The sequence below is a fragment of the Anolis carolinensis genome, chromosome 1, assembly GCF_035594765.1.
Source record: "Anolis carolinensis isolate JA03-04 chromosome 1, rAnoCar3.1.pri, whole genome shotgun sequence".
In the NCBI taxonomy this organism is placed as follows: Eukaryota; Metazoa; Chordata; class Lepidosauria; order Squamata; family Dactyloidae; genus Anolis; species Anolis carolinensis.
Window position 1 is genome coordinate 168,882,387 of NC_085841.1, and position 21,222 is coordinate 168,903,608.

The following is a 21,222-nucleotide window of genomic DNA, read 5'->3' on the forward strand; positions in this document are numbered from 1 at the left end:
GAATTTGTATGTAAGTCAGAACAGGTACATTTTTAAAGTGTAACTCCAGCTATACACACACACGTGCTTAGCATAGGAAGGGTGAACAACATCCCTGTGCCATTTGTTTTGCTCTCTGTTAAGGAGATTTCACCTTATTTTCTCTCCCTGTAAGAATTGAATTTTGGCTTGTGGTGGAAACAAGGATTAGAGATTAAGCTTCAGTGGAGACACTTTGAATCCTCATCACACTAGAGCATAGATCCACTTTAAATCCAGTTTCTGCCTCCCGCAGAATTCTGGGACTTGTAGTTTAGGGAGGGGCCTTTAAATTGTTCAGACAGGCCCTTGGTCTCACAAAACTACAAACCCCAGAATTCTGCGGGAGGCAGAAACCAGATTTAAAGTAGATCCATTCTCTAATGTGACAAGGCTATATGAGTAGGTTGTAAATCAGATGTTTGTAACTTAGGGACTGCCTGTACACTTGCTCTTTTTATTTACAAAATCTTCATAATTTTGTTGGTGCTTTTAGGGTTGTTTTTGTTTTGTTTTAATGAATGCAAGCCACCCTTAGTTCAAGCATTAGGAAAAAGAAAGAGTGATGAGAATGATGATAGTAAAGACATACTTTTAATTGAAGGCCTTCAAAATGGTAGCCCAATACCTTAATATTTTTATTTCCCCCATGCTTTGCTTCCCCTTTTTTCCTATCAGTATATAAGCTCATTTATTATATCACCTGTGGTATAATTTTGATGATTTCTATACTTTATAATATCATGAGAGACTTTCAATTTCCAATGGGGTATTCATGCAATTTTCTTAATATGCACATAATTCTTCAGGCATATACTTAAGCTTCAACAAATATTTCCCCCCTGTTTCATTTCCAATGCTATTTGCCTTTTTGTTCCTGGCTTTCTGTCATGCTAGTTTTAATAATCTCTCCTTTTGCTTGAAGCATCTCATCTGTGACTTGTGCACCTGCTGGTGTGCTTTGATTTCCCTCACTTTTCTTGAGAGATGAGAAGGAAGGCAGCATGATTTCCTGAGCCTCAAAAGAACTTAGACACACTGCTATATCACTTTTTAATAATGCAAGGTTTGCTTTATAGTTTCCCTGCTCTCTTTCTTGGAATAGTAGAACAAGGGTTTTCAAGGACCTTTTTGATGCAACAACAACAACAACAACAACAACAACAACAACAACAACAACAACAACAACGTGTATTAGCTCATCTCCCTGTGTCTATTAAAAGACATACAGCAAGATACAAAAAGTAAATATGGTGGCCCTTCCTCTGTGTACAGAAGCCAACTGGACTGGTATTTGAATGAGCGTTCAATTCTTCTGACAGGTCAATATACCTCACTAAATGAGGGCAATGTATGCATTCTCATCAGATAAAACATACATGACACATACACTCACAGACACCCAAACATCAATACACATAAAATAAGTGTTCATACAAGCTTATCAATATCCTTCTTGAAGTGTGATGCCCAGAACTGGACACAGGGTTATTCCAGGCGATGTCTGACCAAATCAGATTAGAGGGGGACTATTATTGTACTTCCTTCGATCTGGACACTATACTCCTATTGATGCAGCCTAGAATCTCATTAGTGTTTTAGCTCTTGCATGAGCTGCTGACTTATGTTCAGCGCATAGTCTACTAAAACTCCTAGATCCCTTTCACATTTTTAAAGGTCTAACTGATATTTGAAAAGCTCTTGAATGGAATGCAACAGCAGCAGCCACAAAATAGAAGAACATTTTTGTGTTGTGATTGAAACTGGGATGGCTATTTAATGGTACTTCAAAAGCAGTGGTGCACATTTTAGTTTCTAATCCATGACTGATTTGTGAGCAGTTAATGAGGCATCTTCCTCTCCCAATGATAACATGCCTTGTGGGAACTGAGAGAAGACATATCTTGGCAGACCACTGGCATGGCTTCTTCTGAGAGCTTCTCTTTAACCCTGATGGCCACAATTTCCTGGATGATATCCTCTATTTCATGAGCTGTTAAAATCTCCGTTTCTGCCCTTAGTTGTGGTGTCCCTGGAGATGGTGGCTCTTCCAGCAAGAGTGGAAAATCCTCCACAGTAGTTGGCTGAATTACTCCTGCATCAACCAATTCAGCCAAGGGTTCTTCTTTATTTTCTTTCTCCCCTTCCTCAAAAGTCTCATCTGCTTGTGTGTCCTCTCCTTCTGTCTTATTCTCCTTCTGTATCTTTTTTATTCTGTCTTCTTCATCCAAGATTTTTTGAGCCACATCTAACATACTAACCCACTGAGGAGAGTATGGAAATTTTCTCCATTTCTTTGAGGACTCCTAGAAATGAAACACAATTGCTTATTTAGTTTCGAAGTTGTCATGATACGTTTACACTGCATGCATGGATATATAGCATTACTGTACAGATATTGATCTTCTAACAGAAACCATTGGGGTGGGGAAAGCTTTATTTAAGCAATGCATTGCTGCGTATGAATGCTATCTAAACACCTGACACAAAACTGTAATTTAAATAGAATTTGAAACTCTGATTAAATTGTTATTATAACATTCATTCTTCAATACAAATGTATTTACTTAGGAACTTTTTAATTTCTACTATTAGCTGTTAAAGGATGTACATATTTTTGGGACACTTGTAAGTAAATGTAAAGGTTTCCCCTTGACATTAAGTCTAGTCGTGTCTGACTTTGGGGGTTGGTGCTCATCTCCATTTCTAAGCTGAAGAGCCGGCATTATCCGTAAACGGCTCCTTGGTCATGTGGCCGGCATGCTGCATAGAGTGCTGTTAAATAAAATAATTGTTAAAATTATTTTATTAAATTCATATTTTAGTAGATAAACCTGTATCTACTAAAATATGAATTTAATAAAATAATTGTAACAATAAATGTAATATTTTCATACTAATCTTTTTTTCCACCAATACTGCCACTGACATTACTGTTATAGGAGCTACAACCTTTGATGGTAGTTTGCCTATTCTGGCTTTCTTGAACTGCACTGCTGGTTTTGATACTGGAAAACAATCTGTGGGAAAAAACGACCAATGCATGGAATTAAGACATTGTCATTTGCTAATAACCACGATTTCATAGCATAGAGTCATCACAGTAAAAGTGGTGTCAAACTGTGTGAATTCTACAGTGCAGAACACCCTTGATCTATTTTGGAGTTGATACAGCTCCACAAAAACTGTGGGTTTGGGTTCCTGGCATGCCTAGGTTTTGAAGGTCAAATAAGATATGAGTGGGTTGAAGGATCAGAGGCTTTATTTACTTTGGCCAAAAGTGGTTGTCAGAGAGTCTGCACAATCAAATCAGACATAAAGGCAATGGATACATATATATAGGACCTCATCACACTAGAGCATGGATCCATTTTAAATCCGGTTGCTGTCTCCTGTAAAATTCTGAGGTTTGTAGTTTAGGGAGGAGCTTTTAAACTGCTTAGTCAGGGAGGTCCTGGGCCTCACTAAACTACAAACCTTAGAAATCTGTAGTAGGCAGAAACCAGATTTAAAGTGGATCCTTACTCTTGTGTGATGAAGCACTTATAGAGCTTTGACAGCTATTCAGACAATGGACAGTTCTTGACGCTGACTGGTGCCATGTACTGATTGGTTGACACACACCATCTGCTGTTGATTGGTTTCCTGGTCTGGCGAGAATTTCAACAAACTGTCATTGCTCAATTTGAGCAATGTGGCTGTTTTCTGGGTCCACCTTCAGTGAATGCACGGGGAAAGGAATGTGGGCAGGCTTTGACTCTTATGGGTGTTAATGGTTTTAATCCTGCCAGCCCAGGTTTGATAATGAGTCCAGACTGGGGAAACAATGGGTGTTGGCACACCTGGATAGGTTCTCAGAGAGAGACAAAGCCAAGGGCATTGGGTGACTTTGTGACCTTTCTGACTGTCTGTGTAAGGTTTCATTGTTGGCTGAAGGGATGGTCACCAGGTAATTGTGCCAGCTGCCTGAAGGAGTAATGGGATTAGCCCTGTATTCTCCCCTAGCATGTGTGCTTGTGCAACTAAGATTCTGAGTGAAAGGTCACCTCTAAATGTGAGCCAGATCATGCTTCTGGGGAGAAGGTCACCCTTAGGCTCAGGGAAACCCTTCATGGCATCTTCTTTGGCCATTGGTTTTGTGGTTCCAAGGTTTCGACTACAGAATTTTACAAAGGCTTTAATTCCTCAGTTGAGAAGAAATGAGAAATATTCCCTGTTGTAAACTGAGCCCCCCCCCCCCCCCAGTCACCAGTAGAGCAGCACGATAAAAGTTTCCGGCCCCCTCAACCTATGGGGCCTTCAGATGACTACCTGGAAAAATGCAGGTGATGGCAGGGTCATCAAGCACATGTCCTGGAAAGGGCTGATGCTGGTGCCTAGATATATCCTTCCTGTGTTCTTATTTTTATTTTATTTTGTAGTTAGGGAAAAGCCAACCAAACAACACAACCTCTGTGAGTGGATCCTGCTGTCTTAACATATAGCCATAGATAGTATGTTTTTATGTAGCAGATCAGAATGTGTTGCCTGAGCAACTGATGGCATTTTATATGAGACTTTTCAAACATTTAACTCTAGTCCAGCTACAGTTACACTTAAGCATCTATAAGCATATGTTTCTACCTACCAAAGACAGAAGGAACTGCTTCCAAAGGAGCTGACCTCTGCTCTTCATCCTCCTCCTTTTCCTTGCTTATATAAGTATGTTGCTGTTCTACACATTGACAAGAGACAACAAAGCTGAGAGGCAACATGGAATGTTATTTTTTGTTTGCAGATAGATTGGCTGAGGAACAATGTCCATAAAAAAGGAATAGACACTTGTAAGTATCTCCATGAGACAGGAGATATATTAACTGGTAGCGAGGAAAGATTTACACTTCTGAAAAATTGATTCTGCCCTGATATTGAAAAGAAGGTTGACTTCAGTCTTGCCTAGGGGCAGAACATAAATTCTATGTATGTAAAAAGACAATTGAAATCCAATAGTTAGCACAATACATGATGTTTTAGCATCCAGGCCAGCGTAAATGGTTTGAGCAACTTGTTATGCAAGGACTTGCACAGGGATATGCCTGTTGAAACCACACTTACGCAAAATCTTGTCTACACTAAACCAGTGCCATGTCAAATCTTCCAGTTACTTTTCTACAACAGTTGGCCCCCATCTGCATCTTTTTCTACTAGCATAGATCTAGATCCTGTCTATATTTTTAGCATATTTAAATTACCATTCAAACAATTGTCTTGTTAAATAGATTGAGTCTCCTGGAACTATACATTTCCCTTCAGTATTGATGTCTTTAAAATATTGGTACCTACCTACCGCTATCGGCAAGGACTGCATTCGAAACCATGGAATTTGCTTGTGATGGTTCTTCCTTCTCTTCCTCATTATCATGGAGATCCAGTTCTGCATTTATGTACTCCTCTATCAGTGCAAGAAAGAGATTTTAGGGCATATCTACCCCATACCACCATAGCACTTTGATTCCAGTTTAACTGCAGTGATGTCCTTCAGAATCATGAAACCTGAAGTTTGGCAAGGAGTTTGCTTGAAATCAACTCCAGTTCTGTATAGCATAGAAATGTACTTGAGGTTCTCTAGCACAGGGCTTCTTAAACTGTTGGTTCTGATCCCAAATGGAGTCCTGTTGGCTCAATCTTGGGGTCCTGAATTTTTTCCTTCTGAATATTACCTAGCAGCTCTTTTAGACATTTGAACAACTCTCTTGTGCAATGCTTATAGTGGATTCTGCAGAAGGTGTTTATCTGTACTTCACAAAAAGGAAAATCAATATGTTTATCAAGCTTTGCAAATGCTAAATTATTATCATTAAACATTTGCTTTTTATACCTATTTAATATACCTAAGTACCTGGAGTCATGCAAAATTTCTCAGACCAAATGGAGTCCCAAGTGGAATTTTTTAAAATCTCTGATCTAGTACATGGCTTCCTAATCTTTTCCCACTTACAACCCTTTTCTGCCTGAGAATCTTTATGCAACCCTGAATATATGAGATAGGTATACAAATCAAACATTTACTGATAATAATTTAGCATTTGCGAGGCTTGCTAAATAGGCTGATTTTTCAACCTGGTGAAGTATAGCTGAAGCATTTTCTGCAGAGTCCACAGGAAACTTCATCTGCTTGATAACAGATTTGTGTAAATGGTTGGCACTCATAAATCTTTTACTGTTGCCAAATTTTTCGTGATCCCAAGTTTGAGCTGAGGACATCCCATTTGGGAATGGGACCCACAGTTTAAAAGCAGTGTTCTAGCAGAGAGTCTAAGATTCTTATGAAACTATAAATCACAGGATTCAGTAGAATGGAGTCATGACAGTACAAGCAGTACCACACTGCTGTAGAACAGACACACTTTTCATTTCCTTCTGACATATTCTTTGGGAAATATGCATTCAGCCATCTATAAATATAATTTGATGTCATATTTATGTTCATATAATTTAATATTTATGAAATTATGCAAGAAGAGCTACAAGACTGTCTTTCCTGTTGTTTGTCAAGAATCAAATTCCTTCATGTCAGTTTTCCTAATCAAATCAATATTCTACGATTCTAACCAATAATTATTCTACGATTTCTTTGACCTTTCATAACTTTTTCCATCCATGGTGAATTCTGCCAAAAGAATTCTAATGGAGGTGCAAAACCTGTAATTTCAAGGGATCTTCTAAGGATAAAATAACTGGCATAGGAAAAACTCAAGAATGCCATGTTGTTGTCACAATATAATTGGGAAAATGTTACTTGAAATGATGAACAGGGTACCTCATTAGAATTCTGCTCATGAAGAATTTTACTATTTTCATTCTGTTCTGGAAGGTCACCCCAATTTTTCATAAAGCATGGGGAAAGCAAGAGCAAATGTTCTCTCACTGATAGTATATGAATGATTACAGCAAACTGAAGAAACCGTCCCCTTCATAACAAGTTGAGCATCCCTTATCTGGAATTCTGACATCCCAAATAATCCAAAATCTAAAATTATCCACATGGGTGGCTGAAATAGTGAATTTCTTGACAATAACATTTGTGAGTATTCTTTAAATCCCTATAACAGCAATCCTCAGCAATCGGAAATAACAAATGGTTTCTTTTCCATGAATGGGTCTTAACATTTAAGGAAAGAGTGTTTATTGGTGTATACATCAGATGTGAGCTTCCCCTAATCTTTTCCTGTAGGCGTTTCCGATTGTCTTTTGAGGAATAGATAGTGCTTAATCTGTAAAATAAAAGATTCAGAAAGCAAGCAGAATTAGAAATTAAGACTTGGAGGTGCTTTATGGTAATGGAGGTGCTGATGCAGTCAAGGCAATTCTATATTCTGTTGAATAGGAACTCCTAGACACTCTTCAGAAATATATTAGAATAACAGAAAAAAACTAAATCTTAATTTTTCAATGCTTGGCCTCTTCACTTGATCTCAGCACTCATTCCCCCTCTCCTTCATATACATTATCTCTCATGCCAACTTCTTCTTTCTTAGCAACTTTCCCTGAGGTGGAGCCCTCCAGATGTTTTGCATTGTAATTCATGTCAATTCCAGCGAACATGGTAGGGACAAGTGACTATAGGATCTGAAGATCAAAAGAAGGGCAGAGTACCACACTGAGGAAGGCTGAGCCGTAAACAAGCTTCTCTCCCAAGATACACCAAACAAGAAGTTGGGTCTTAAGAAATTGATGTACTCCTTTATCTATCATCCTTAGTTATAATAGCAGACCTTTCGGCCTGATCATATCACAGATCTCCCCTCTCTCCTTTACTTCTTTTACTTTTAGAGTCCTAAAATGGTGGCTTCATCTCCAACAGGGAATGTCCATGCTGCTTGATGGTACTCATGTCTGAGGGCATTCCCAAGGAAAATCTATTCAGATATTCTCAAGGTGGATGCTGATGATATCTGGGTGATATTCCACAATGTGGAGCCTTGTATATCAATCTCTATCTCCGTCCATAAGCCATAGAAGCTCAGGGGCAAGTTACATATCTCAGAAGACTGTGGGTTAACTACCCCCCCCCTCCCAAAAAAAACAACCTGAAATGAGGGGATGATTTCAAGTGAAAATTTGAAGACAGAACGAGTGTTAATTATCCTCTCTTTCACAAGCAGTTGAGCTTTAGATCATACTATAACAGTTGCTTCTTCATTCATATGAACTTAGACTTCTATTGTAAAATAACAGATAAGTTGCTGAGAACCATTTAAAGTGGATCTAAGTTGAAGGAGGTGTTGAGCTTATTTTACTAAGGCTTAAATCCATGCGTTGGCTTTCAAAATTACCATACCTTTACACTGTGGGCAGAAATAGGCTTAATGGCAATCAGTTCCAGGAACCATGGAAGGCTCTTTACTTGCAGAGCTGATGGCAGTCATTAACCAATCAGGTTCTCTGGAAGTGGTAATGCTCTGTGACATCATAATAGAAGGCAAATAGCTTTGTGTGCTATGGAACTATTCTCTCAGAATTTCACAAGGTATATTTCTTAAAGCATTTTCAAGTTCTGTATTTACTTGTAATCAGTTTCTGAGTACAGTCCTTGGGAGATCATTCAGAAGTCAAGGAGCTGGAGCATGATAATAAAGGAACATTGACAGTAAAATCAAACTCCATAAATTTTATGATTTATATGCATATAAAATATGGTTGATTGGTAGGAGTATGTACAACAAAATTTGAGTCAAATCTGGATTTAGTGTTTCAGAAAACATCCCAATGTGGCTTGGAAATTGACTCAATTGACCCTAGCCCTGAATCTAAGTCAAGATTTATAAATCTGAAAATATCTCTCTATGGAAATCAAAGGATTATTATTTTTCTGTTTGTCAAATCTGGATGAAATTTGCAGGCCCTGAAAAACTATTAGATGGGGTTACACTTTCTAAATGGTGATAAAATAGATGTGTGTAAGTGTGTAGTTCTCATCTGTAAAATTCACTTCTTTTTAAAAATAACTACCAATATTTGTTTTAGAAAATTATGAGCTAAACTGAAATATATGTATAGAATAAAAGGAAAATGAAGCTACCAGGTTTCAGATGGACAGATAGAAAGATTTTGGGGCAACAATGCTTCAATTTTGGCAGCAAAATATGATTATTCAATTAAAAAAAACTCTTCTGCTTAACCAACAAGACACCCAAAGAAGTTTGTTGTTGAGTGCTTTCAAGATGTTTCTGACTTATAGTCAACCCATGACAATACTATCATTGTGTTTTCTTAGCAGAATTTCACAGTATCGTGGAGTTGTAAGAGGTCCCAATGACATCCAGTCCAACCCCATTTGGATATGTAGGAACACAGAACCAGAGCACTCCTACAAGATGGCCACCTAGCCTCTGTTTAAAGATCTCCAGAGAAGGAGGCTCCACCATATTCTACTGTCAAATTGCTCTTACTGTCAGGAAGTTCTTACTAATATTTTGGTGGAATCTCTTTTCCTGTAGAATTGTATAGAGTCTGTCTCTCAGTCAGAGAGTGTATGATTCATGTTTAGCCATGGTTACCCATTAGGTTTCCAGGCTTAAGCATTAATTTGAACCCTGGTATCTCAGAGCCCAATATTTAAACCACTACACCATATTTTCTCCAAACTCAGTAGACTGTAATATGTGAAGCATATTTTAATGGTGTTTTTCAGTCATCTCTAGCTTATGCCATCCTTGGTGGGTCATCACATTTTTTCAAATATAGTATACTCTGGGCCTGTGCTGGCAGAGTCTTGTATTGCAGCTTACATTTTGCAACCAACAATTTATGTATCCCTGTCCTCTCTCTATTTTGACATTTGCAGCTGAAGCCACACAAAGAAAACAGACATCATTTAGAAAACTGAACAGGTGTCAGTTCAGGACATTTATTTCTTAAAATTATACAATGAAGAAAGCACACCACATAAGGATAGTAAGCAGATCAGCAGTTGTATGGGGCATTCGGATCAGATTGTATCATTTAAACTGTGACAACTGATGATCAGTATAGGGAAATGACTGAGAGGGGGAATTGGTTTTGGAAGGGGGAAAGAAACAGGAGGCTATGAGCACTAACTATTCAACAATGAGGCAACAATAATCCTTATCAGGACCATCATTCCCTTCATGTGTGAATAAGTGGACCTGCTGGGAATGAGTTTGAAGTGGACTGGGAATTGAGCTATTTCATGGTTATGGTTGGTGCCTTTTCGCTGCCATATGTAATCTTCCACAGCATTGCCAGATATAAAATATAGCAGTTGTTCTTTCCCCATTCCATGACAGTCCTAGCACTTGGTCAGCCCACCCTCACATGATGAGGTTTTTCTAGAATCAGCGACATCATGAAGAATTTGGGCTTCTTCATTGACCTATAGACTTTGAAGAGTAAATACGTGCAAGATGGAATGTCCACTTTGTCCTGTGTGAAATCAGATGCAGAAAGACATTGGCATCCATACCTAATGTGCCTCTGTCTGGGGACTCATCACAATTCAACATCATTCGTAGGAACATAAACCAGTGGAATGGCAATCTTTGGCAGAATGGCATCGCCGCAGTCAAGCAATCAGCAGTAGTACAGTGCCTGCCTGACCTGCCAGAATTGATGATAAACACTCACATACGCCACTTTGTCTTGCTGCCAGAAGATGAGAGCAACCTCAGCACAAACACATCCACTGCTCTGAAAGAACATTGTCTTTTTGATTGCCATCCCTGAGACATTTCATTTTAGAATGCCAGCACCATCTGGGAGAATATAAATTTGATGGCTTGCTGATTAATATTTTGTAGGATATTTTAGATCAAGGACATGCTTTGAAGAAAGGCAGCATACTAATTTCAACTCCAAGCAGTTTACTTGCTAACATAATGTTGCCTATCCAAATAAGAGCTCTTGCTCCAAAGACACAGGGCATGCAATGAAGCAGGGCAGATAGAGAGACTTGGAGTGGCCCCATGAAGGGAGATGAAATCAAGACAGGCAGGGGTTGGTTCTGAATGGGACAGGCAAACAAGGAAGTGCTGCCCTTAGCTGAGTGGGGCCTTCACATGTGATGCTGACAGCTGGAGGCACATTCGAGTGTTTCCCTTCTGTTTGGGCCAAAGGGCCATTTTTGGGCAAAGGGCCAAGACAGGGGAGAAAAGCCATGTTGTTTTATTCCTCTATTAATACTGTTAATTGCTCACTGTTACAGACCTGTGTCTTCAGGGGAAGTGTAACGCCATCTAGCACAGGCTGGATCTCTTGCCTGGTCTGCCTTCCAACTGACCAGGAGTACCTCTGTCTTGTCTGGATTAAGTTTCAGTTTGTTTGCCCTCATCCAGGCCATTACTGATGAAAGGCACTGGTCAGGACAGCTTCCTTGGCATTAGGTGGAAAGGAGTAGTAGAGTTGGGTGTCATTCGCATATAGGTGGCATCGTACTCCAAAACTCCAGATGACTTCTCCCAGCGATTTCATGTATATGTTAAACAGCATGGGGGACAAAATGGAACCCTGCCATGCAAATTCTTCACAGCGAGCTGTTGAATGGTCAGGGATGTTTCCTTGAGGATCAGTATATAGTAGCCCTCTGACCATGCAAAACAGCTCTGCTGGACAGTTCCTTGCAAATGCATAAGACATAAGACAGCATAAGACAACAGCCATAGTGTGTACTTTCTGTATTGTACCAATGCACAATTTCATATCCTGTTTTGGCAACTAAAATGGGTTGTTTGCTATATCAAGGTATATACCATGACATCAGGAGATTTGTAGTTTTACAAAGTTTTTAGCTTTATCTGTCAAATAGTGCTGGCACCTCACTAAATTACATCCCTCAGGTCTCCATGCCACTGTTCCATAGCAGATAAAGTAATGTCAAACTGCATTAAATCTATAGTGTAGATGTACCTAGATAATGTTATAAATTCTTGAACAGGAATGCTCAATTTTTGTATAGCATATATTTCATTTTTATATCATAAATAGCTTGAAAGCATAAAGAGTTTCTTGCAAAGTCCAATTAGAACACGTTATCTGGGGGAAGGCAGCCCAGCCTCTTCCTATGTTATTCTGGGGAAGAACATGAGGAAAAGCAGCAGCTTGTTCTTTTAAATCAATTGTAGCCTGAAAATAGATCCAGCATGAATCTCCATTGAAACATTCTCATTTGTCTTCATGTAATTTTGCACTTGGTCAATTCTAATCTGATCAAATGGATGAGTTATACATTATCTATTATCAACTGATGGTAGGGTGAGCTTCTTATACAGCCAGGGGAGGATTAGAGGCTGTCCTAACCATGCAATTAGGACTTTTTAAGCCTATCTCTATATACAGGGAAATAAATCCAACTAATCAATATACATGTATTTACCACTTCATCACACAAGGTTTGGGCTCTGTCCTATGATACTTCCAGAATGGAGCCAGGACAGAGCCCACTGGAGTCCATCAGATGATGCAGGGCTGTCCTGGAAGCGTTGTAAGGAAGAGGCCTAAGAACATGGGTGGCTATCTGTGTTCTCATTAGGTAAGCCTGTGACAGCATGGGTGAAAGCCAGGCAGCTATGGTTTCCTCGTGTGATGGGAAAGGGATGATGCAGGTGTTGCGGGGTGCTTAATGTCAGTTTCACCCACTGTCTGATGGTCCCTGGCTGTTGCTCGGCTTAAGGACCTTAATGTGATGAGGTCCTTAGCACTGTGCAAATAGTCATTCAGAGCAGGGGTTGAGGAAGCATGGCCATGCAGACATTCCTGGATTGCGTCTCACAACATTCCTGACTAGTTCAGCCAAGGGAAGAAATGGTTGCTATAGAGCCCAACAGGAGCCCTTGGTGGTGCAGCGGATTAAGATGCTGAGCTGCTGAACTGGCTGACTGAAAGGTTCGAATCTGGGGAGTAGAGTGAGCTCCCGCTATTAGCCCCAGCTTCTGCCAACCTAGCAGTTCAAAAACATGCAAATGTGCATAGATGAATAGGTACTGCTTCTGCGGGAAGATAACGATGCTCCATGCAATCATGCTGGCCACATGACCTAGGAGGTGTCTATGGACAACGCCAGCTCTTCAGCTTAGAAAAGGAGATGAGCACCAACCCCAGAGTCAGACATGACTAGAGTTAATGTCAGCGGAAACCTTTGCCTTTACCCTTAGAAACCAACAACATCTGAAGGGCATACTTTCACCACTTCTGCTTTTGAATAAAAGTATATGGGTCAATATGGACATGCTCCTCCTGGTCCTCCTTCTGACCTACTTCCATTGTAAATCTTTTTTTGCACAGGATCCTATATGCACACAATTAAATGTTTTCATGTTCATTGTGATTAATCAGTTTGCTATTGTTGTTTTACGTCATATCAACTCCAAATTATGACAACACTTTTTAAGGGTATTCTTGGCAAGATTTATCCAGAAGGCATTGCCATTGTCTTCCAATGAGTCTGTGGGAATGTGATTTATCCAAAGTTATTCTATTTTCATAGTGGAATGGGGATTCAAACCATTATCTCTCAGAATCCTTGCCCAACACTCAACCGTACTGGCTCTGTAGGATTAAAGCAAAAGGGTTTCCACATACTCATTTTGTGATCGAGGTGACCACCCCCCCCCCCCCCAGGACTTTGTAAAAGATAGTTCAAAAATCAAGACTTTATGTTCTATATTCCATATATTTATAGTAGAAGGTGATTGAGACTTTTTACTGGAGTTTACTGTGGTTTACTAAAACTCTCTGCACAAAAGGTGTTTGACCTTTTAGCCTGAGGCAAGAGATAACAACTTCATGAATTGTAAAATCATGCTGCTAAAACTCCACTTTTATGAATTTCCATGCTGGGTTCTCCAGATGTTATGAACTTCGTTCTTATCAAATATTTTCAATTGTTTATATTATTCATGATTCCCCTTTATGCAATGTAACTCACTTTTATGAATTTTCCCTTATTTCCATGAAATCTATCTATCTGCCTATATGTATCTGTACTCTTTGGGATCCCCGGAAAATATGTATTTTTCCCAGCATGGTTTATATTCCACCTTTATTTTATTTTTCATTTTATTTCATATAATTGTCAAATTATGAAATCAAATAAGAAATATTTTGAAGTCAGCATGAACCCCAGAACTTACCCCATTTCCTATGACCCAGGCTTCCTTTCCCAAAAAAAACAAAAGGATAATCTGCCACCGCTAAATCCAATCAAATTCAAATTGCATGGACAATATAGGGCTTGAGTCGCCGAATTCGGAGTTGCTGACCTAAAGGTGATTCGCCCCAAGGCAAACATTGTCATAGATCACCCAAAGAAATACCCAGGACACCTCAGGAAGGCGCCCTGCAGAGCCTGTCAATATGGCTCATCACCACCCATCTTTGCTTCCATCTCTGATACCCCAAGGCATATCTGAAATCTGTATACGTGACAGAAACCCGGACATCCTTGATTGCTGCCATTAATAAAATAAGCACCCTTTAGAAATCAGTCTAGCAGGACTTAATCCTCTGGTTCCTGTCCCCGTCACCTCATTGTTTCACTAACTCCCGCCTTCTCCCTCCTGATTGGCCCGAGTGGAGACGTAAGGCAGCTTCCTATTGGGCCAATGGAGCGAGGCGGGAAACGAAAGCCCGCCTCGTTCAACCTTCTAGCCTATCAACGACCAGATAGGCGGGGAAGCAGGGCGGGAAATTCAAAGGGCTGTCAGACTGAAATTTTGTATAAGTATGGCTTTATTTTGATTGTATGGGGCTGCTGGTAAGTCGAATGATCGCTACCAGAGTCCTCTTCAGCTGAATTGCTCAATAAAGACTCCTTGGCGGATTTTCCTTCAACTTTGGCGGACCTTCTTCATTTCGGCTTCAGGTTGTATTGCGGCTCGTATTTTCCTTTTGGCTCAGCCAAGGTCCGTTCTCTCAGGACCGGATCGGGTCTCTCCTCAAGGGCCCCGATCCCCTAAAACGCGGTCGACAACAATTTGTGCACTTTCTTAGACGAATGTTACTCTAAATGCTTGGAAATATTAAATGTCAAAGGTGTAGTGAAAGGGGAAACAAAATGAAGGAGATACTCTCCAATAAGAATGGTCCCTCTCTGCAAATACATTTTTCTTGTATTCCTGAATGTCTAGTGTAGCGGATCTGGCCTACCTTAGTAAGTTAGTATATGGCCCACTTTGAAGGATTGGTGTGTATCCATTTTGTAGGCCAGGGAGATAAGCAGCCATTTTGTAGGCCAGGCTGACAGGCAGCCATTTTGTGGGTCTCATTTTCAGCAGATCCTGGGGGAGGAGCCTTTGAGCAGCCATTTGCATAGGTGCTGCTGGATTGGCGATATACAAATGAGCAGTTGCTGAGCCACAGGAGATGGACAGAGCCAAAGTGGCAGTTAGAGAGCTTGCTGAACATTCTTTTTCAGTTAGCTGGGGGTTGTAAGTTGAGTTAGCTGGGAGCAGTTAGTTGAGTTGGCTTGAGGAGTTAGCTCAGGGAGGTTTTAAAGTGCAGTTAGTCAAGCTTTAGAGTCCAGTTAAGAAGTGTAGGTTTTGGAAGTCAGTTTTTAGAAGAAATATAGTAAAAGCCTTTTAGGAAGAAAAAGGTTGAGGAACTGTATTAAACAAAGTCACATAGAAACTAATGCATAAGTAACATCTTCAGAAGGGAATAATCAAAAGTCATTGTTGTAACTACCAAGCATCTGTACTATATATATATATTACTGAAACCATTACGCTTATGTGCCTCAGCAGTGACAAATAAACAAACAGTTATTGTTTCACCTTATTCAAAGTCTCTCTAAGTCCCAACATTAATAAAAGTAAGGCTCCTGAACACATGAACAGTGGCAACAGAGATAATATTTGAAAACCCAATTGATCCTCTCCATATTTTGGTAGCAGCATATATTTGTGTGTCTTTAAAAAGTCACCCCCCCGTCCCTCCCTCCCTCTACATCTAGCATTACAGAGAGCAAGACATGAAAAATACAGTAGTTGCACATACTGCATGGATACTTTATTCTCTGTTCTCATTCCCTCAATAGCTTTGTCTGCCTCTTTTCTCTGCATGCCTAACCATTGACTGATATCCTTCATCACAGCCAATCGTGCACAACTCCATAATAAAGTAGCAATGGCTCAATGAACCCTATCAGTGAATTGCCAAGTTGTATAACAGCACCAGCGAAAGACCCCTGATGCGTAACAAGCACCAATACAGCATAGACCATAATATGCATCAGTCAGTTCTGTTGGTAATGCTGTGCAACGAACAAAATAACATCATAGTACCCTATTGGTGAATATGGACATTGTTCAACTCCTCAGTTTTCCACATACATGAGATCACTTAACATAAAGAGAAGTCTCCAACAGTCCAATCTTAACTGAAAGTATAAGATACTGCAGTGCTAGAAATGACATTTCATTGAGGAGCAAAAATGTTATTTGAATGAGCAATGCCATTGTCCCCTCACAACACTCCTAGTTGCTAAACCATTATTAATTCTGTCTCAGCCAGTCCTCAATTGCCATACATAATGAACATCACCAAATAGTTATTGTGTCCTGATAATTTAACTATATGATTTCTAATGCTTTTAATATTGATTTACCCTTACACCTCAATGAACTCATGGGTTTCTATTTAGGATGAGATTATCAGAAGAATGCATAGGCTGAAAAAGACGTGCATTTGGGATTGTAGAGTTCCTCCTACCAAATCGTGTAACTGATGCTTGACTTGAAAATAATATCCTGACATGTAATTATCCACCTGAGTGATTCAGTTTAAGGCAGCAAAACAACTGGACTACCAAGGGCAAATGGAGATGCTGAAAACGCTGGACTACAACTACTCTAAAGTCTAATATCTGATTCTGAATATCACAACTGTCTCTTCTTCTATAATCTTGCCATGCGTCCCTGCTCCATTTTCTTGGGTAATGCAGATCTTTGAGTGGATGAGAGTCTTTGTTGACTCCACCATCCACTAGGTAGCATCACAGCAACCTTTTTACTCCTCAGATACAGATTTTTTTTGTAAAAGAAAATCCATATACTTGGGTATATTTTTGTATGCATGGATCATGAATAACAGAGACTTACCATTTTACTTCCCACTGATAACCTGATTTTGTGCAAGAGCAAGACACCTGTGTTCATGCACATGCACATGTATGCTCCAGAACAGGAATTTGATCAATTACATCGTTAGTACAGCTTTCTAATGGATTGGAGAGTGCTTCTTCTTTCTTCTCTCTTTCCTCTGATCACTATCCTGTCCTCATTCTCCCTGCCTTTCCTTTTCATCAACACTTGAACAACTCCCTTCCCCCTCCCATCTCCATTTTTCTCTAATTTCCTTTGCTAATCAACTCCAATGTTTTTCCAAATTCTCACCTACTATTCTTGTTGGGCTACTTCTCTTTTCCTCCAGCAACCTTTCACAAGCTTCTTGCCTTCATCCTTCAATTTCCCCATTCTCTTCTTTTCTCCAACCTCTATAAATGTTGATTTTTGACTTGAGTCTAATTCTCTGTTTTCCTTCCCCCTGTGGATCTATACGTAAGGACTTTTGCTTCTTCTCACCACTGCTAACATTCACTATTTGCTGCTCTGACCTAAATCCCACCAGCCACAATGAACACAAATAATTATTGGAAGAAGTAGATGGCAACGATAAACAGTGAACTCGCCGTGGAGGAAATGCACACCAAGACATGGATATTTTCAAAAGCACCACTAACTTCTATTTATGTCTGTGTATGTCTATTTTAACCACTTACATGTGGATTTTCAGGGCCTTATATGCCCGATCCTCCATAGATCCCATCATCTTAGGAGATTGGAATATTAATGTCCAATGGGACTTCATCAGACAAAGTGAGGGGAAAGTGGAGGAAACTGTCTTACCCCTTTCCCTCCGGTCTTTCCCCATCTAGAGGGATGGTTAGCCATCCCACATCCTTACCTGTCTTTCCTCCGTTTTCACCCATTTTAAGGCTCCATTTCCATGTGCTGTGGAAACTGAGCCAAATGTAGTGATACTGGATGTGTCCTTAAGTCATGTGACATCCTCTCTAAGGCTCCATAACTCATGAAAACGGAGCCCTACACCATTCTGATGAGATCCATGGACTCTATCCAGTTCCCTCTGACATATCTATTTTGAAGCATCTCAAGTAGGAAAGGAAAAGACTGTCATTTGCAATAGTTACAGAACATACAGTCACCATACGACACCAAATTGGGAGGGATAGCCAATATTCCAGAAGACAGGAGCAGAATTCAAAATGATCTTAACAGGTTAGCGAGATGGGCCAAAACTAACAAAAGGAAGTTCAACAGGGACAAATGCAAGATACCCCACTTAGGCAGAAAAAATGAAATGCAAAGGTACACCTGACTCGACAGCAGTACATGTGAAAAAGTTCTAGGAGTCCTCATGGACAACAAGTTAAACATGAGTCAACAAAGTCTGGCAGCAAAAAAAAAAAAAAAAGCCAATGGGATTTTGGCCTGCATAAAAAGAAGTCTAGTGTCTAGATCCAGGGAAGTCGTGCTAGTCCTCTATTCTGCCTTGGTCAGGCCACATCTGGAATACTGTATCAAATTCTGGGCACTGATGGGAGATGTTGACAAGCTGGAAGATGTCCAGAGGAGAGTGACTAAAATGATGAATGCTCTGGAGAACAGCCCCTGTGAGGAGCGGCTTAAAGAGCTGGGCATGTTTAGCCTGCAGAAAAAAAGGCTGAGAGGAGACATGATAGCCATGTATAAAGCCATGTATGTGAGGGGAAGTCATAGGGAGGAGGGAACAAGCTTGTTTGCTGCTGCTCTGGAGATTAGGACGCGGAACAATGGCTTCAAACCGCAGGAAAGGAGATTCTACCTGAACATCAGGAAGAACTTCCTCACTGAGAGCTGTTCAGCAATAGAACACTCTGTCCCGAAGTGTGGTGGAGGCTCCTTCCTTGGAGGCTTTTAAGCAGAGGCTGGATGGCCATTTATTGGGGTGCTTTGAATGCGATTTTCCTGCTTCTTGGCAGGAGGTTGGGCTGGATGGCCCACAAAGTCTCTTCTACTCTATGATTCTATGATTCAGAGTGGGTAAATTGCCTGTGAGCCAATAGAAAGCTCTCACACACCAGCCATTAGGCTGTATCATATGCTTGGGTAATTTCATGAATGTAGAGAGGAAGTAGATATTTTACTTTTGATAGTGAGCATCAGGGAAATCACAATAATGGAGTCATGGTTAACAATGATCATTCTTTTAGGGGAGCTTTCTCCCTAAAAGAATGATAATTGCTGTCCATGACACCATTATTGTGATATACCTGATGCTTGTCAAGGATTTTCAACTACATAACACTTTGGACTGTTGCCTTGGTTACGGTACCTAAAAAGATCTGTTTAATTGCAGGGGCCAGAGGAAGGTCACAGGCTGAAGGAGAGAAAATTCACCTAGCAGACAAAACATATAGGAAGAATATGAGAGACGTGCAATGGAGGTGACGAGATGGTAAGTAAAATGTATATTCCAAGCACGGTGAGCGAAAAATAGCACAGTCCCCTGTATAAAATCCAGGGGTGAAACCAAAGGGCACAGTGCACATAACCCAAGGGCTAAAACTTAGCATATGTTTAAAAATGCCTCTTGGAGGCAGTGAAAAACTAGATTAGATCAAGATGAAGTGTTACTATAAAAGGAAAGCCTTTTAAGGGAGTTACTCTGAAAGATGTGCCATAACTTTAGTGATAATATAATAACTAAACTAATTGTATTAGCCACATGGCATACACAGGAATCTTGTAGCATTTTAAAGACTAACACATTTATTATGGCATATGAACTCCAACCCAGCTCACTCATGCTATAATAAATTGGTTATTATGGCATAATATTAGAAAACATGTCACTAAAGTTTACTATGAATTACAGTGCGTGAGAGATATTAAGTAGCAATGCATGTTATTATTTAACTCACAAGTGGGATCTACAACAACAACAACAACAACAACAACATCAACTTATTTAAGGCATTTGTGTAAAAATGAATAAGGTGGGATGCGATGTCAGGCTCCATATCTGCTCCAAACCAAACTTTATATTTAATACAAGTGTTTGGATTGGGCTCCTATGGTTAAAAACTACCTTCAGACGTTCTGTCAAGGTAAGAATGGAGAAGAGGAGAAACCATGCAAGGGATACAAGACACATATTAGCCATTTTAACCATTGCCCTAGTCCTGTGGTTGTCATTTAGCTGCTTCAATAGTACTATCACTCTCTGAACACCTGCTTGCATAGCCAGGTTTTGAGTTGTTTTCTGAATACCAAGAGGAAGGGAGCCGATCTAATCTTTCTGGGGAGGGAGTTCCACAGTCGAGGGGCCACCACTGAGAAGGTCCTGTCTCTCCACCAGTTCCACCTGGAAAGGCAGAGGGACCGAGAGCAGGACCTCCTCGGCCGATCTTAACACTCGAACTGGTTCATAAAGGGAGATACGTTTTCTCAAATTAATAGTTCTCTCAAATTAATCCCTGAACATCACTATAGGGTTAGAATGCAGATGCTCTTGATTAGCATCTCTAATAGGGATTGATGAAACTATTGCTCTTCTGCATTGTTGGTCACCAAAGTGCATCCCCTGATGCTTCTGAACTACAACTCTCATCAAACCCAGCAAGAATAGCTAATAGTGAGACCCATTGAGAATAATTGGGCTTACTTCTAAGTAGATATGTATACACTGTACTGTATAGTCACAATCTTGTACACATCTATTTAGAAGTAAGTTAGGTTTCCCCAAAGGGCCCCGAGGAGAATAGTGAGACCGGAGTGGAGCGAGAAGCACTGGTTGGACTGTGCTTTTCCTGCCTGGCAGAATAAAAGGGATTGGGCTCCCCCGCACCGCTCCTGTGCAATTATGTAATGAAAAGTAATGAATAATTCTTTATATCATTATAGTTATGATACAGACCCCTAATGGTATTTTAGAAACACTTTAGAAACAATTCTCCGCGCCCCCTATTTTAGTAATGAGTATTGAAAAAAAAAATTCATTGATTACACAGGCCTAGGCTAATAAAAACCCATAAGAGTAAAACAACTAAGCAAACTAGCTGCTGGCTGAGTTCTGGGTACAATTCAAAGTGCTAGTTTTGACCTATACAGAACTACCATGTTTCCCCGAAAATAAGACAGTGTCTTA

General features: G+C 40.1%; 1 protein-coding gene and 1 long non-coding RNA gene across 4 annotated transcripts in view; one reads left to right on the plus strand and one right to left on the minus strand.

The window, feature by feature from the left end:
- Positions 1-21,222, plus strand: part of LOC134292882 (uncharacterized) — a 124,965-nt gene that overhangs the window by 77,152 nt on the left and 26,591 nt on the right. Inside the window, exon 3 of the long non-coding RNA XR_009999992.1 lies at positions 19,432-19,530. This is a non-coding gene — a long non-coding RNA (uncharacterized LOC134292882). The remainder of the gene's footprint in view (positions 1-19,431; positions 19,531-21,222) is intronic.
- On the minus strand, positions 1,762-8,443 carry LOC107983216 (uncharacterized). 3 transcript variants are annotated; one of them, XM_062958426.1, is made up of 5 exons: positions 8,339-8,443; positions 5,345-5,449; positions 4,646-4,732; positions 2,971-3,038; positions 1,762-2,324 (listed from the first exon to the last, which is right to left on the minus strand). In XM_062958426.1, exons 2-5 carry the CDS (start codon positions 5,373-5,375, stop codon positions 1,860-1,862), a joined length of 651 nt encoding a protein of 216 aa, XP_062814496.1. In that variant the 5' UTR covers positions 5,376-5,449; positions 8,339-8,443; the 3' UTR covers positions 1,762-1,859. The 3 variants fall into 3 exon arrangements, with proteins under 3 accessions (XP_062814496.1, XP_062814479.1, XP_062814489.1); XM_062958409.1 differs by having other exon boundaries at positions 5,341-5,449; XM_062958419.1 differs by having other exon boundaries at positions 4,646-4,758; positions 5,341-5,449.